At 25.2% G+C, this 16,818-nt stretch overlaps 3 protein-coding genes and 1 long non-coding RNA gene across 5 annotated transcripts; 2 read left to right on the forward strand and 2 right to left on the reverse strand.

The window, feature by feature from the left end:
* Positions 1 to 530: 530 nt before the first annotated feature.
* Positions 531 to 7,412, reverse strand: LOC102656040. Its single transcript, XR_003304366.1, has 4 exons — positions 7,204 to 7,412; positions 6,880 to 7,034; positions 1,855 to 2,245; positions 531 to 635 (listed from the first exon to the last, which is right to left on the reverse strand). It is a non-coding gene; the product is annotated as an uncharacterized LOC102656040 (long non-coding RNA).
* On the forward strand, positions 635 to 10,507 carry LOC412295 (nose resistant to fluoxetine protein 6). Of its 2 annotated transcripts, none has more exons than XM_003249255.4 (10): positions 635 to 1,426; positions 7,421 to 7,701; positions 7,777 to 7,952; positions 8,021 to 8,178; positions 8,380 to 8,529; positions 8,599 to 9,158; positions 9,292 to 9,597; positions 9,671 to 9,845; positions 9,937 to 10,079; positions 10,152 to 10,507. In XM_003249255.4, exons 1-10 carry the CDS (start codon positions 1,120 to 1,122, stop codon positions 10,278 to 10,280), a joined length of 2,385 nt encoding a protein of 794 aa, XP_003249303.1. In that variant the 5' UTR covers positions 635 to 1,119; the 3' UTR covers positions 10,281 to 10,507. The 2 variants fall into 2 exon arrangements, with proteins under 2 accessions (XP_003249303.1, XP_006558482.1); XM_006558419.3 differs by having other exon boundaries at positions 8,413 to 8,529.
* On the reverse strand, positions 9,838 to 12,486 carry LOC102654919 (26S proteasome non-ATPase regulatory subunit 5). Its single transcript, XM_006558450.3, has 2 exons — positions 12,274 to 12,486; positions 9,838 to 12,059 (listed from the first exon to the last, which is right to left on the reverse strand). The coding sequence occupies exons 1-2, from the start codon at positions 12,453 to 12,455 to the stop codon at positions 10,727 to 10,729; spliced, it is 1,515 nt and encodes a 504-aa protein (XP_006558513.3). The 5' UTR covers positions 12,456 to 12,486; the 3' UTR covers positions 9,838 to 10,726.
* Positions 12,487 to 13,244: 758 nt separating this feature from the next.
* LOC724212 (60 kDa SS-A/Ro ribonucleoprotein) lies at positions 13,245 to 16,477 on the forward strand. Its single transcript, XM_001119982.5, has 8 exons — positions 13,245 to 13,380; positions 13,998 to 14,208; positions 14,289 to 14,655; positions 14,732 to 14,943; positions 15,020 to 15,225; positions 15,304 to 15,424; positions 15,496 to 15,902; positions 15,966 to 16,477. Exons 2-8 carry the CDS (start codon positions 14,014 to 14,016, stop codon positions 16,096 to 16,098), a joined length of 1,641 nt encoding a protein of 546 aa, XP_001119982.2. The 5' UTR covers positions 13,245 to 13,380; positions 13,998 to 14,013; the 3' UTR covers positions 16,099 to 16,477.
* Positions 16,478 to 16,818: the final 341 nt, after the last annotated feature.

Below are 16,818 nucleotides of genomic sequence, written 5' to 3' on the forward strand. Positions count from 1 at the left end.
ATATATTCATCCATTTCTTCATTAATTCAAAATTTTTTTATATAAGATTTTACAATTTTAATAAATAAGATTTGATTTTCTTCCTTCTTTTTGTAATAAAATCTTATCAAAATTTTATATAAAATCAAGAAGAAAAATCGACATTAATAATTTATTATATTCAAGCATCTTCTTAACTTTTATCAAATGTTCAATATTATCATCATATCATTTATCGAAATGACCAAATATTTATTATTCAAAAAACATATTTTCATGAATGCATTCCTTTTATGTATAATAAAAAGAATGAAAAAAAGAAAAATGTTCAGTAATCTTGCCTTTGAAAAGAAACGATTTTTCTTTTTTTCTTTTATTTTGTTAATGAATACGAAATTATGTTAAATATGAATATATACATATTCAAATATATATATACGTTCAAACATGTATAGATCGCCACTAGCACTCACTTTTCAACAGGGGGAAGTTTCTCCCCACTATTTTACTCACACTTTCATTACTACCAAGATATTCAACCGGTGAAGCCATTTTTCTACCATTGCCAGTCTGGTTGGTCTCGGTGAACTTTGATCATCGAATAAAGGAGAACCACGCAGGAGTGAAGATAGTCGGAGTTCGGAAAAAGAAGAAGCCTGTTTAAAATTATTTAAATCATATCGTGAAAATCATAAGAAAGGATCATCCTTTTTTTTCATTTATTCTCGTTTCTTTACTTTAAGTAAGTATGATAACGAGGATAGAACGCCTTCGAGAAGAAATACTCTGGAAGAATCCAAAGATGCGAACACAAAGATTTACATGACTTCGAAGAGATTGAGATTCTTTTTCTCTTTATCAATGTTGATGAAGAATCAGTAAAGATATTTATTTGAAGAATAGGGGGGCATTCAGTGTGATTTGAAGTCTATCTTTTCTGTGATATTAAACAATATCATATCATTTTAACATCGTTTATGAGAGCGAGGAATAAAAATAAATGAGTGTACAAAAGATTTAATATTTATTGAAACTGTTCATAGTTTTAATATGTTCGACGAATAATTCGCAAATTATTAAAACTATAATTATTTCTGAATCATTTTTATTGTGTTCAGTGCAAATTTAATTTGAATAATAATGAATCAAATCTCGTATATCGTCGTTTTTTTTGCATGCTTCGCGATTTGCAGAGTGATTTCTTCGAACGTTTCGGAAAACCCATCACAAAATCCTTTGGTGAATCAACGATTAAGAACTTCAACCGATGAATATAAAATTCAAAATGGAAATTGGACTACATTGTCGGAAACGCTAGATATTTTCAATGTGCGTTATCTTGCCAATAATTGGACGGAAGGGAAATATCCTATTCAAGAGCAATGTGCCAAAGATATTACAAGATACATCGAAGGATTAAGAAAACAAGAAGTATGGGCTTCAAAAGGTATGTTGAATCAATTAAATTTATGTTAAAAAAGCTCATATATTCGGTAATTAAATCCTTGTATAAATATTTAATAATTAATTATTCATTTGAAACTAATCGTATGCAAACATTTTTCTCTTCTCTCATACATAGGGAGAACGGTATTTATGCGCGCAAAAATTGATTATGCGTATTTTATTATGCGAATAGAAAGTGTCCGAGTTATGGCGAGATGAAATTGCCAGATCTAGGTAATACTTGGTATTAATGCGGCACGTGATTTCATTGATTTTAAATAGAACAACGTTTCGAGATCAAATGTGGTAGAGAAACAAATATAAAAGAAGAGAAAAAAATATATTAATAAATTAATATCGTTGAACGATTTGTTCTCTAGATATTTATTTTTTTTTTCTAAAAAAAAAAAAAATCTAAATTAAAATTACCTTGAATCAAAGTCCAAATGATTTAATTTCATTAAGAAGAAAATCAAAAGGTGATAGGTCATCGCTAGTCGTCCTTGCTAAAACATATCTTTTGCCTTCCTCTTGGCAGTTCCTCTTGCTTTGCCTACTTTCATCATGAAATTTCACTTTTCACAACACAAAGAACAATCTCGTGACGACTTCTACAACCAATACAGGCTGGGCCCGACAACGAATCGCTTTCAATGTTTTACTATCCTCGGTCAATGCCACTTTTCGCAAGATCGTTATAAACTTCTTTGTTCATTCTTTCGGCCTTTACTTCTACCATTTACGATCGAGTCAAGCCTTACCACTCCTTATTAGCAAAATGATATATATATTCAATTGAATTTTCGAAGTTTAAATTTTTCTGGAACAAAATACATTGTGAGATATGTTTCATCGATTGCAAAATATAGAATATCACTCGAGATATTACGTAATACTTAAAAATAGAATGTGTTCTTTATATTGCTCACCTTTTGAATCGCCCTTTTTTGAATATGTTTTTTTTTATAGATGATGGGTTTAAAAAATAGATAAAAGGATTAAGTGTATTACGGTTTTCTCTTCACTTTTATAGATTACGAAAATTAATTTACACATATTACACATTACAATGTAAAATGATATATTCCATTATAAAAGAGTGAAAATTTATAATATTGCGTATTTTTTTTAATTATTTAAAAATTTATCGATAAAAAAGAAATGGGATTCATTCATTTTATAAAATTCAAAAATGGTTTATTTTGATCTAATTAAATTTTTAAGAAGTGTACACTTTAATTTTGATTTTTAATCTTTTATTTATTTCAGTCTTATTCTTTTTCTGAACGAATGTATTGACAATACAGATCAATAATTAAATAATGAAATTTATACAATTTATCTAAAAAATAATAAATTTATTTTTATTCGACATAGAATCAATTTTGTAATTATATTTTTTCAAAAATATTATATGAGATTAAAAATCAATATCAAGAATAAGAAACAAAAATAGATTTCAAAAAGTAAAAAAACTACTATTTTATTTTAATTAATTATTTTAATAATTATAACGGATTATACACTATTTACGTACTAATTACTTCATAAATATATTATATTTATACTTTATGAAAAGAAAATATAATAATAATTATTATATATATAATAATAATTATGTTTTTATGTTTCCTAATCAAAATAGAGAGAAATTGTATTACAGAAATGCTATATTATAGTGGGGATTTCCACAATTCTCTAACTGCATTAGAGTGAAATTGTGTTGCAAAAGCATCGTGCTATGTAAGAATTATAAATAATATATATATATTTTATTGCAGACAAAAAATATGCAAGAAATAAATAGAATAAATTCAAAGAAACAAATCAATATTTAAAAAAAACTTATACGAAATATATAATATATAACTTATACGAACATTTCTATAAAAGTTTCTATAAAAGTTATTAAAAGAGAATAAATAATAAAATGAACAAAATGAATTAAAATGAATTTCTTAAAATTATCCTATAAATTCAGAAAAGAGGTAAAAAGTTATTATTTTATTCCAAATTAATTTAATTGAATGAAAGTAAAATTTTATCAATATTCTATTATTCTTTAATTTTTTATTTCCGGTTGTAAAAGTTCTGCTTGTTAAATTTTGCCTAATTTAAGCAAAGAAAAGTCCATGGAACAAATTTTATAACTTTCTCCTCTCGTGGAGCTGTATTCTCCATTATCATTCTCGGAAGTTCAAATTTATACAATTGTACAGGGAAAGGTGAAAGGAATCATGAGACTGCCATGAGAAAACAATATTAAAAACTGTTATGATATATTCATAATGACACTCATTATCAAGCAATTTATTTTTTTAACTTTCGGATGTGCTCATTTTAATATTTTCAGAAACTCTAATTTTAATGCATTTATTTTCTAGATCTACTTTACAATTTAATGATTGAATCAATCATTTTTAATAATCTATATAGCGGTGATATTTGTAAGACAAAATTAAATAATTTATTGGATTATATTTAATCTAGTTACATCATCCGTATTTGAATTAAAATTAATTTAAAATTTAGTAAGAAAAATCTAATATGAAATGTAAATTAACGATCGTGACGAAACTTTGTAAAACGAACATTTTTCTTTGATGATAGTGTGCCACACTGTTTAGTTTCACGACAAGCTTATGGAAGACGTTGGACTTCCGTGAACATCCTTTACGCACAAAAGTAACGTTAGAAAGTTTTAAGGAAGATTCATGCACATAGAAATACGATCGAAGTAGAAACCGCGGCAATTATCGAAATTACGTCATTGGATACAAAAACCACCCAGAGAAAGGATTACGTGGAAACCAGGCTTGCAAACGCAACTTTCACGTAACGTTGCACTTTTCTTCGTTTATTCGTTCTCAATCCTTTATCATTTTGCTTCATGTTCTGCATAAAGTAGTAGTGATATAACAGTTCGCGAATAGTCATTAATAAAGTCCGAGCTCTTTCAATCGTTTCCTAGTTTATGGAACACGCCATTCATGATCTTTACATAGTCTATTTATATATACACGCTTTTAATGATTACTAAAATTGTCTGTATATATACAACATCAAATTAATACAACATTATAATAATTAATTTATATTACTTATAAACAACGTGGATCTTTTCCCTGGATAAATCCTAGAAATTATGTAAGCATGTATTTCCTTATGTACTTTCTACATACATATGTGTGTTATCTCCAAACAGGTTTTCTTCTACATAAGTGAAACACGTTTTATACATGTGATTATTTTATAGGAAGAAGAATTTCCTCTACCGTCAATAAAAATTCCACCCGCTTCGAACAAAAAATTGAATTTTGTTAGTTATATTGCACAAGTCCGTAAGTGTACGAAAAATAGAAAGCATATGCCTGCGTTCGAAAGTTGTGTAATCATCTATATATTAGGTATTTGTATTCTTAGATATTTGTATCGTATATGTCATAATCTTTTAATTAACAACCTTCGTTAAAACGAAAGAATGATATATCAATATGTGAATATTGATATATTATTTGGCATATAATTCAGCATAAAGTTACGTACTTATTTAATCAATTAAATATAAATTCTAATATTTACGACGTATAAAATCTCATCGAAAAGTTCACGGAGAAAGAATGTGATCAAAGAACGTTTTTCGATTACAAATTATAAAATTATGTCTATTTTATTTTTCGCTCATTAAAAAACTAAATTTATAACACAGTGTGTTATAATTTTATCCTGGATTTCTACTCAATTAATGCAATCAATAAATAAACGCATTAGACAATTTAACTTTCTTTGAATCATTTTTTTATGTATGATATAATTATTATATTAATATATCGTAATGATGATGATAATAATAATAATAATAATAATAATAATAATAATGGTAATAAATTTTATATAAATTATATAAATTAGCTCAGAAACATGTATTTTTAAATAAGATTTCTTAATTAAGAGATCTATTAAGATTAGAATTAATAATAATAAGGTAATAATATAAGATATAATAAGGTAAACTAAGAGTTTTGTGAAATGGTGTTTATAAGCAATATCAAAAGAGAGATATGATTAGAATGCTTCTAATGTGGTTCGCGTTTAAAAGTAAACTAATGTACAGTTAAACGACTATTAATATTGCAACATAGTTAACTATATAGGGGAAAATTTCTCTTTCCAAATTACTTTCCTTAGCTGACTAATCAGAACGTGCTAGTTAGCATGTTCGATCGGAAGTAAAATGACTCTATAATCGATATGAATATTTTAAATTCAAGAGAAACTAACTAATTTAAAATTAATTAGTTAAATCTCATATCAATTTATTTTATGATTTTTTTTGTGCATCAATTCCCTATAAATTTTTAATCTTATTTCCCTGCAATCTACGTTCTTTATTAATTAAAATAATTTGAAGAAAAAAAAAATGAATTTTAACGATGATTTAATGAATGATCGTTAACATTACTCGTAAAATCATTATTTATCATAAAAAAATTAATATTGTTCGTTTATTAATTAGTATTGTTTGTATATCGAATTAGTTATTTTACTTCATTCGTTGACCGATAAATATATACAACAGTATAAATTCAAGTTTTTTAACTCTCATTGCAATAGCCCTTGAACTTAAGGACGCTGACCATGAGCGCGTTCAAGTAGAAGATCTTGAAAACCGGTCATGCTTTTTACGCTAAATTTATTGAATTTATTTTTTTTTCTTCAAGTTATTTTTACAAAAATCTTTCGATGCTATTCGTTTCTATTATTGTTTCATTTATTTTTGATATTATTTATAAGGAAAATAAATTTGTAATGAAATATATATTTTTGTTTCTTTCTGTATTTTTTCAAATATGGCAGTCATAATAATAATAGATAAACAAGATTTTATTTTTTTGCAAATTAAAATGAAAGAATAATATGGATCACGTGTAAAGATTGAACTTGACTTTGATCGTTCAATGGTGAATTATGTCAGAGATCATTGCACGTATACAAAATCCATTGTTATTCTAATTTTTTCACGATTACACGTACACGATTCTACTTTTGTGCGAACAGAATTAATAATAAGATTCTTTCAATTGTCAGAATCATGGATTACGATAATGTTAGTAAAAGTCTTATTGGATAAACTAAGTAAAACATACGTAAGATATCAGACATTATTTTCAAATTTGAATTTAAGGTCAATCAAAATAAAGAAAATATAATTAAAATATATATATATAAAATAGAAAGAAAAAAATAAAAGAATTTTCAATATTAATTTTCATCTCATTCAATAAGATGACACGTTATTACAAAATAATTTCGAAGGGAAATATTAATTCATTTTTGCGTAATACGGTGATATCATTTATTCTGTAATAGTAATTTACGTAACAAATTATGATTAGTAATTAAACTATCATGCAATCCGTACTATATCGATCCAATAAAAACAATATAACTTACCATGACGATGATTAATTAGATAATTAGATAATATTACTTTCTTCTCGAATAGAAAGTTTTGTTAAACTATTAGATTCTCAGCCTTTTCTCCCATAGATGTCGTAATCTTTGGTAATGAAAATTATGTAGCAACACAAATGTTTGCAGGCTTACATCTAGAAATGTAAACGAAACTCTATAATTATTTAGTTTACAACATTGATCGAATAATATTATGTTACTTAATATTAAATAAGAATAAAATTATCTACTGTAAAGATGAAAAATTATTTCAACAATTATATGAAACATTTGAAATATTTGATTAATTTGAAGCATATTCACCGATTAGCTTTCATTGGAATTTCATCCAAAGTAAGTAATCCGGAAATGATCGCTCGTCGAGTAAAGAGAAAGTGTCTTAACTGATGAAATAGGTCATTGGTTACAGCGTTAGCAAGTCATCTTGTATATGAAAAAAACTTGTGTTATTATTATAAAATATGTAAAAGAATTTGATTTATTAATCAAAAAATTATATTAAATCTTTTCCTTTTTATAGCGGATGACGCTTCAGGTAGATACACTAATAGTTTTCTCTGGGGAAATTCTTATTATGTCGGATCAGCAACTCAATGTGCCTATATTGGCGAAGATTATAAAAGAGAGATGATAAAGATTCATCAAAATGGATCGATAGAAGATTTCAATATTGAATCACGAAAAAAGAATTCTGGTCTCAGTGGAAAAAATTTCTGGATGGGAACAAAATTAGATAAACCACCTTACAAATTAGGATTTTATATAATGACCATTTCAGTGAACAATACTTTATTTCCTACGGTAAATAATTTAAATTTTTAAAATGTATTATTTAATAATATGCAATTTATATAATAATTATAATTTTAATCGTAGGTTAGAACAATTTACCTTGGAGTATGTTTACCTTTCTCATGTAATGCTTCCGATGTTTTTATAATAGTAAAACTTGCTGGAAGCGAACAAGCGGTGAAGTATTCATCGATTGAAAAAATTCGAGATCAGCATGACATGTACGACATGTATGAAGATCCAATCTTTTGGATTCTATCGTATGTTGAGCAATGTTAAAACCAAATGAATAATAAAATCGAAATTAAAAATATTGAAAATGTTTCAGTGGTGTAAGCGCTGCGGTTTTTCTCTTAATGTTCATTGGTACTGGATATGATATTTACATAACGAGAAAATATACTCGCGGAAAAAATATGATTTACGATTTGGAAAGACATGCAAAACTTGAACAATTAGCCGTCAGAAATCAAAAACCTCTAAGTGGTAAGATGAGTGATATCTTGGGTTATCTTTTCCTTTTTAAATGTCCTTCTCTTGTAAAATTCCTTCCTTTGACGCGATTCGAAGGCATTGTATCTTTATGTTCATTTTTGTATCGAGAACAAATAATTGACTAATACAGACAAACACAGGATAAGGACAGTATCAAATAGAGTGACATACTTTTATTATTATATTCCGTAGCTTTTCAAGGTAGGGTCTACCTTCCTGTTCCAGTGGCAGAAGCTATCATCAATGGACCTCAATCATTAGCAGTTAATAACAACAACGTTAATAACAACAACAATCATGAAGGTAGTCTAGGTTCAACTACTTTAAAAGGATATAAATTCAGTAAGTGTGAGATCTATATTTTTTTTAAAAAAAATAGAAAAAAGAAATCTTCATTGTTTTCATTTTTAGGTGTCTTCGAAGAATTGTTACTTTCTTTCTCGGTTCGAGCTAACGTAAAAATCATCTGCGATAATAAAGTTGGAGGTGATACAATCAGCACTATTCATGGTCTTAAAGCGATATCGATGGCTTGGGTTATCTTGGGTCATACCTGTATTACTGCTTTTAAATACTCTGATAATATGGAATATCGAAAAGTCGTGGAAAAAAAATTTCTCTTTCAAACAATTACAAATGGGGCTTTCAGTGTTGATACATTCTTTTTTATGGGAGGTTTACTTGTAAGCTTCCTGTATTTTAGGACAAATGCGAAAGGAGATTTGAACAAACTTACACAGGGTACACGGGGTATTGTGGCAGGTAGTCTGAAATTTATCGGTCTTCTTATGTACCGATTTTGTAGACTTACAGCTCCCTATATGTTCGTACTTGGAGTAGTTCAAGTTGCATCTAAATGGTTTCTTTCAAATTCTGTATTTGATCCACCAACTGCGGATCATATCAATTGTCCTAAATATTGGTGGAGGAATTTACTCTATATAAATACTTTGTTTCCAGTGGATCAAATGGTAATGAAATGATTTAATCAATTTTTTAAAAATTTATAAATAAAATCAAATAAATCAATAAAATGATTTGCTTTATTATTTTTCAATTAAATTAATCAAAATTAAATAATATATGCATTTTTTTTTTTTACAGTGTATGATTTGGAGTTGGTACGTCGCCGACGATACTCAATTTTATATTGTCGGTGCCGTGATATTAGTATTAGCAACAAATCATTTTAAAATCGCTACTTTCATGATGACCACTTTATTATTGAGTTCCTGGTTAACAACAGGTTATATTGCTTTGATAAATAATCATATGCCAAGCTCAGATGATCCGTTAGCACTTTTTGATAAGATTTATGATAAACCATGGACCAGATTGGGTCCTTATTTCATAGGCATGTCAATAGGATATTTCCTTTTTAAGACTGATTGTAAAATAAAAATGTCTAAGGTATACCAAAATTAATATTTTATAAAAAATGAAAAAAATGATTTTATCCGAATTATAATTTTATTCTTTTCAGACAACCGTTTGTGTCGGATGGCTTCTTTCTTCAGCATGTCTTTTAAGTTTATTATATGGTCTGTACGAAGCAGAACTTAATCCTATAATGGCAGCTGCTTATTCTTCATTAAGTCATAGTGTATGGGCACTTGGTTTATCATGGATCGTTGTTGCATGCAGTACAGGTTACGGAGGTATATTTTTATTAGCAATAATTTTTAAATTACAAATAAATATAAAAATATAATCATATTAATTTAAAAACTTTAATATAAATATCCATAGGATACGTAAATAATATTCTTTCGGCACCGATTTTATATCCAATTAGTAGAACAACATATTGCGCTTACTTGGTACATCCACTTGTAATTCGATTAACAGCCATGAATTTGGATTCACCATTTCATTTAGGAAAATATACTATGGTATGTAAAAGTATAAAATCTATTTTCTATCGGCATTTATCAATAAATTTAATAGAATGATACATCTTTTAGATGATCACTTTCTTTGGACAACTGGTTCTATCTTATGTATTATCATTTATTATATCCGTTTCTTTTGAAGCTCCTATAGTAAGCATGTTAAAGATACTTTCACCAAAAAAACGAAAACGTATACAATAAGGCAATCAAAAGTTGCTTTATCTAACTTTTTTCATAAGTTATGTATGTCTTTATTATATAAAATTAATATGAAAAAACTTATTAAAAAAAAAAAAAACTTATCGAAAAAATATCGATGTATTATAAGGCGTAAATGTGTAAAACTTACATGTAATTTTGCATTATTATATGTAGACTTCATTATGTATTATTTGTATTAGCTATAAAATAAATTATTTCTCTTTGTATATTTGTATTCCTGATCACATGAAAAATTAGATTTTTATTTGTATATCATTGCATTTTATTTATACATATAACATATAGAAAATAAATAATAGCATATGTTTTGTTAAAATTTCACTTGAAAAAGTTATTTGATACCTTATACAATGTTTTTGATAGATGTTGATTATTTCTAATATTTTTAACATAAAATAACAAAAGTAAAAATGATATGATATAATTTATGGACCTCCTTCAATTGCAACTTCTGTATTGATATCAACATAATGTGGACCTTGATTTACAAACTCCCTAAACCTTTGCATTGTATTTGCATCAAATATGTCTTGTTCAGCTTCAACTAATTGTTTTACAACTTCATATTTAGCTTCTTTACATTCTTTGAAAGATTCAATGTTTCTGTCCAATAAAAATTCTACAAGACCTGGATAAGAAGATATATATTCTTGACCCCATATTTGAGATGCCAAAACTGCCATTACTTCTAAACCTGCTTGCCTAATATCTGCAAATGGTTGTCTACATAATGCCACAATCATACCCAATGGATCATCACACAGAGAATCAAACCATGATTTTGTCAGTGATAAAATTCTATTATCTTGTTCTACTTTTTGTATAGCAAGTATAAGAGCTAAATTATTAAGTCCACGAATTCTTAATGTAGTAGGCATTCTTTGTATTATCTCAGCAATTTTTTTTAATGCACATGGCATTGCATCTCCCAGAGCCTGTAAAGCATATTTACCTTCAACACACATAGAAACATGTCCCAATGTATCTAATGCAACACCAAGAATAGTTTGATCTCCACTTTCTATTACTTCAAACAATGCAGAAACCACAATTGGATATTTTGAAAATATTTCATTAGGCCAATAACATGCAACATTACCAAAAAATTTCATTAATCCAGGAATTAATAAATTTGATAATGGATTTTCATTGGCTTGAGCTATTTTTTGAACCAATTTTCTTACGACATCTTGTTGTTCTAAATAACTTAATCCTTCTTCTGTTAATGCTAATTGTGTCAAGATTTCTAATGCATTTACTTGTAACAATATATCTTCACTTTCAAGGATATCAAATAAACTATTTAAAAATCCTGATTGAGCAGATGCTTCTAGGCCTTCTTTTGAGGATTTTGCTACATCCACAATAACTTCATATATACGAAAACTAATAGTATCATTCTTCACTAATAATCTAGCAAAACTTCTTAATAATTCACCAGTATATAAAATCTGTAATCCATTTGAATTTTTACCAATTTCTTTCATTACACACATTGCACATTTAGCTACCATTAAATTTTCATCTGCAATCCTATTTATAATAGCAACTAACAAACTGATATCTTTGATAACTAAAGATATCTTTTGAGAGTTAGAAACAATACATAAAATTTCATGCAACACAAGTGACCTAACTTCAGCAATTGGATGAATTATTAATTGAGATATTTCTGCTGAATATCTTTGATATACTTCTCCAAGTTCTAAAATTCCAAATAATGCCTTCAAAATTTCACATACTTGATCTATATATTCTCTGTAAGAGGAAGAATTTGAGTTTTTTATATTTTTTTATTATTACATTAATTAATATTATAATAAATTGGAAAAATGCAATTCTTTTTTATAATACATAAATATTTTTTTCAACATTCTTTTTTCAACAAAATATAAAATAAAAAGAAAATAAATTTTAAGTTACGTTAACAATTATTAAAAATAATTTAATAAAATTAGAATTGTTATGATACCTGTCATTCGAGGTTAACTGAGTAAACAATTGACTAAAATCCACGTTACGAGAGATTTGTTCAGTTTCTCTATTATTTAAACTTTCTAATTTTATTTTTATCTCAGATAATATATCTTTTTTTTCTTCTACGTTATTTAGTTCGCCAAGGCGAACAATTTTTTGTTCCAACCAGTCTGCCATGATCGGCGTACTGACATTACTTTTTCGAAAATATTACTAGTTAGCTTCTAAAATACAAATCAATTGCCAACTTAAAATGATTAATTTTTATTCATAAAAAAAAATTTTTTAGAATAACAAATTAATTAAATAAATTATATATTTATAAATAATTTTTAAAAAAATAGTGATTTCTTATTTTATAATTCTATAAAATATTATGTTTTCTTGCATATTATTCAAGTATAATAAAATATAACTATAACTATTTTAATAAATAAATTTTTAATAATTTTAATATTTACTAATAAAATTGTAATCAATAATTTATGGCATTTATAGCACTATAAAAAATTTAAATTTTATTTAAACAAAAAGAAAGAAAAAAATATTATGAAATTGTGATCATTAAATTATTATATTATTATTTTATAATACTATTGTATTTACAATAAAATATCAAAGAAATTAAAAATGAATATAAATTTAAAAAATTTTTTTTAAATTAAAAATGAAAAATTTATAAATGAAAATTGAAAGTACTTTTTTTTTATCAAAATATTTGAAATCTATAATTTAAAAATTGGATAACTGTATATATATTAAATATATGTATACATGCATCGAATATTCATTATTATTTCGTGTAAATATGTAAATTATAATGAAAATCACTTAAAAAATATTTTTAAATCTACTAAATTTTTATAAAAAAAAAACATATACATAATATATATTATTTTAAAGAAAAACTCTCATTTTTTATTATATTAAAAATTCTATTTTAAAATATTTAATTTTCTAGAAATCAATGAATTTTCAAATATTTTATATTTGACTCAAAATCTATATCGCATAACTTCTTCCGACAGTACATTTTTGTACGTCATAAAACATTGTTCTGTATGATTGTGTTTCGAGTTATTGCTTTTTCGATTAACACAAGGTAATAAGAATTGAATGTACATAATGACATTTTAAAATTTTTGAAATTTTATGTATTTGTATAAGTATTGTATTTATACAACTAATAAGTCAAGTATGCATTATTTTAAATGTCACATCGCATTTTCGTATTACCTTATCGGGTCATTTAATAAAACCTGTTACTATGTTCTGTTATACATATATGAAATTTAACTTTTTTTTATGAATACAAATAAACAAATAAAAATTTAGAAAAAAATCATACATATGAGATTATTTACAAATGTACATAATTAAATAAAACTACATATATGTTATTCCAAGTTATATTCCAAATATTATTAAAAAATAATTGTGATATTAAATTTTATGAAATATAATATATTTTTTAAATAAAAAATTATTAACAATTATATATTTTATAATATTTTGTTAAAAGATAATTTCATTGTTTCTTACATTATATTTATTATGTTATATTATATTTTATAATTGCATGAATAAATATGTAACAAAGTTTACATAATAAATTTTTAATATGTTAATTATTAATAAAAAAATTTATTATATTTGTTTAAACAAAATGAAAAAATACTCATTTTTTATTTTTTATCTAAATTATATTATATTTTATAGTATTGTGTATTAAGAAATGGCAGTGGATTTGGATCCAAATGATCCTGAAGTACGATTATCACAATTTCTTTATGTTGGAAAAGAATATCCTGATTATCAACCTGGGAATTGGTTTGTTCATAATTACTTTTTGGCTAAAAATGTTCCATCCATTGAAGAATTAGCTGAAAATACAGAAAAACAATTATTACCAATTCAAATTATTATAAAAGTAAAATTCTATTATAAGTATTAAAATAAAATATATATAAATAATATATGTTAACAATTTAAAAGTTTATTGTTTTATAGGCATTTGAAAATAATCTTGTTCCAAATCCAGAAACATTGGTATTTGCTCTTGCTGTTTGCTGTAGACAAATGAAAAGTGAAAGTTTACGTCATGCAGCATATGCAATTTTGAATAAAATTTGTGTATTGCCACAACATTTTATTTTATTTATAAAATTTGCTTCTCAAATAAGTAAACAAAAAGAACTTGATGCAACAAGCAATTCAAAACATGGATGGGGTCAAGGTTTAAGAAAAGCTGTAAATAATTGGTATTTATCAAAAACACCAATGGAATTAGCAAAGTGTGTTACAAGATACAAAGGCAGATATGGTTGGAAACATAAAGATATCATAAAATTGTCTCATCCTGTACCCAATAATCTTGGTATTTATCTTACTAAAATATTATCATTATATAAATAATTAAATTATAAATTAAATAGTATATTATTATTAAATAGGAGGAGAAATGATTCTTAAATATATAATACGTGGTTTGGAAGAAATGAAAAAATCATATGGAGAAGATCCTACACTTACAGAAATTCTAGAATATATTGAACATGTTGAAGATTTTAAACATTGTACAGATGAAGTTCGAGCAGCAGGCCTTTTGGAAATGTATAAATTAACATTAGATCATGTACCTGGACATTTATTAAAATCTAAAGAAGTATTAGCAAAATAATCAAAATTTTTAAAAATTATTAATATATATGATTTCTTATAATAAAATAATTCATTTGTAGGTTTGGAATGCATTAATACCATCAATGAATTTAATTCTGCTTTTGACCAATTTGCAAAGAATACATAATCTTAAATTATTAAAACCATCCTCACCAACAGTCTCTAAAATAATAGATCAAATCACTAATGAAGAGAATATTGCTAGAGACAAAGTTCATCCAGCTTTAGTATTGGTTACGATAAGAGATTATGAAAATTCTGGAAAGTGAGTGATAATATTAAGTTATTTTAATATTATTTTCCTTATATTTTATTAATATTATATAATATATAATTTTCAAAGACCACTAACATATGAAAAAAGAAAAATTAAAGAACAATTTGAGAAACCATTACCAATTCCATCTAAGCCAAATTCTAAAATCATTGATGCTCTTTATAAAATGTTGAATCTTTCATTTCTTGTAAGTATAAATTTATTTATAAAATAATTATTTTTATTTATTATATTTTTAAAAAAATGTTTTTAATTTAGCACATACAACCAACTGGTTTACGCTATATGATAACAATTAATATGAATAAAGTAATGATAGAAACACATACTTGGCGTAGCGGTAATATAAATGGTGCAGAAGCAGGATGCATAATTGCACTTGCACTTCTTCGTAGTGAGAAGAATGTCACTATTGCCACATTTAAAAATATTGGAATTCATGTTATGAATATTGATAAAACAGCTTCTTTTGGTCAAACTATGAAAAGACTACAACAGATGCCTGTTGGAAACGTAAATTTGGGTAAACCAATGTCATGGGCTGCTCATCAAAACAATAAATACGACGTATTTATTAATATTGTAGATCAAATATTAGAAAAATCTGATGCATCTGAAGAAGCTCTTCAGGCATATAAAACAAAACTTAAACTTACAAATACAAAGTAAGTCTTTTAAAATTATTTTTTTTATAAAAATAAATAAGCTATATATTTATTTATTTTCAGATTAATAAATTGTGCTGTATGCTCTTCATCGACTTATCGTAAACAAAAAATTGACAGAAGTATTTTAACAATTAATGGTTTTGATGCTAGTGTTCCTGTAGTTATACAAGCTTTTGCAAAATCTTTGTTTTAGTTATTGTATACATAGCAATTTTTTATTTGGCAAGCAGTACTAGCTAAACAATTATTACGCTTTTAAAATGACATTAATTTGATTCTTAAACAAATAAGTCTAAAATAATTTTTGTGAGATCATTAATTAAGAAATATTTTGAAATACTTAGATTACAATCAAATTCATAAAATAGTTTTAAATAATTTGTAAATGTTGCTAGTCTGATACTTGTATAACAATCAGAGCATGCACTTGTTGAACCAAGTACTATAAAATTTTTAAATTAGAACTAAAATCACCATCAAAGCATAGCTTTTTTCATATTTGTAAGTATCATAAAAATTGGTAAGTAATTCAAAATTTTTTATTTATCAAAAATTTGCTATGAAAATGAAGAAAATTATTTTAATCATAATATTTGACTATTCAAAGAAAAAAAATACATATTTAAATAATACATTAAACAAAAAAGATTTTTTTCCATATTATCTTGTTAATATTGACATCAATTGACATTAATTAACTTAATATACAAAAATACTATATTCACAATAAATTAATTTTTTTTTCTATTTATTCAAATTTAATATGATGAAACAAAGGATAATTTGATTATTCTTCATTATTAATTGATATTTTCTCATATTAATACTAACACATCGATATTAATAAATATTTATTGCATGTTTTTAGTATTTAGGATAAGCTGTGTAATCTTCATTTTATTTGCTTTTTATT

Source organism: Apis mellifera, linkage group LG3 (genome assembly GCF_003254395.2).
Source record: "Apis mellifera strain DH4 linkage group LG3, Amel_HAv3.1, whole genome shotgun sequence".
NCBI lineage: Eukaryota > Metazoa > Arthropoda > Insecta > Hymenoptera > Apidae > Apis > Apis mellifera.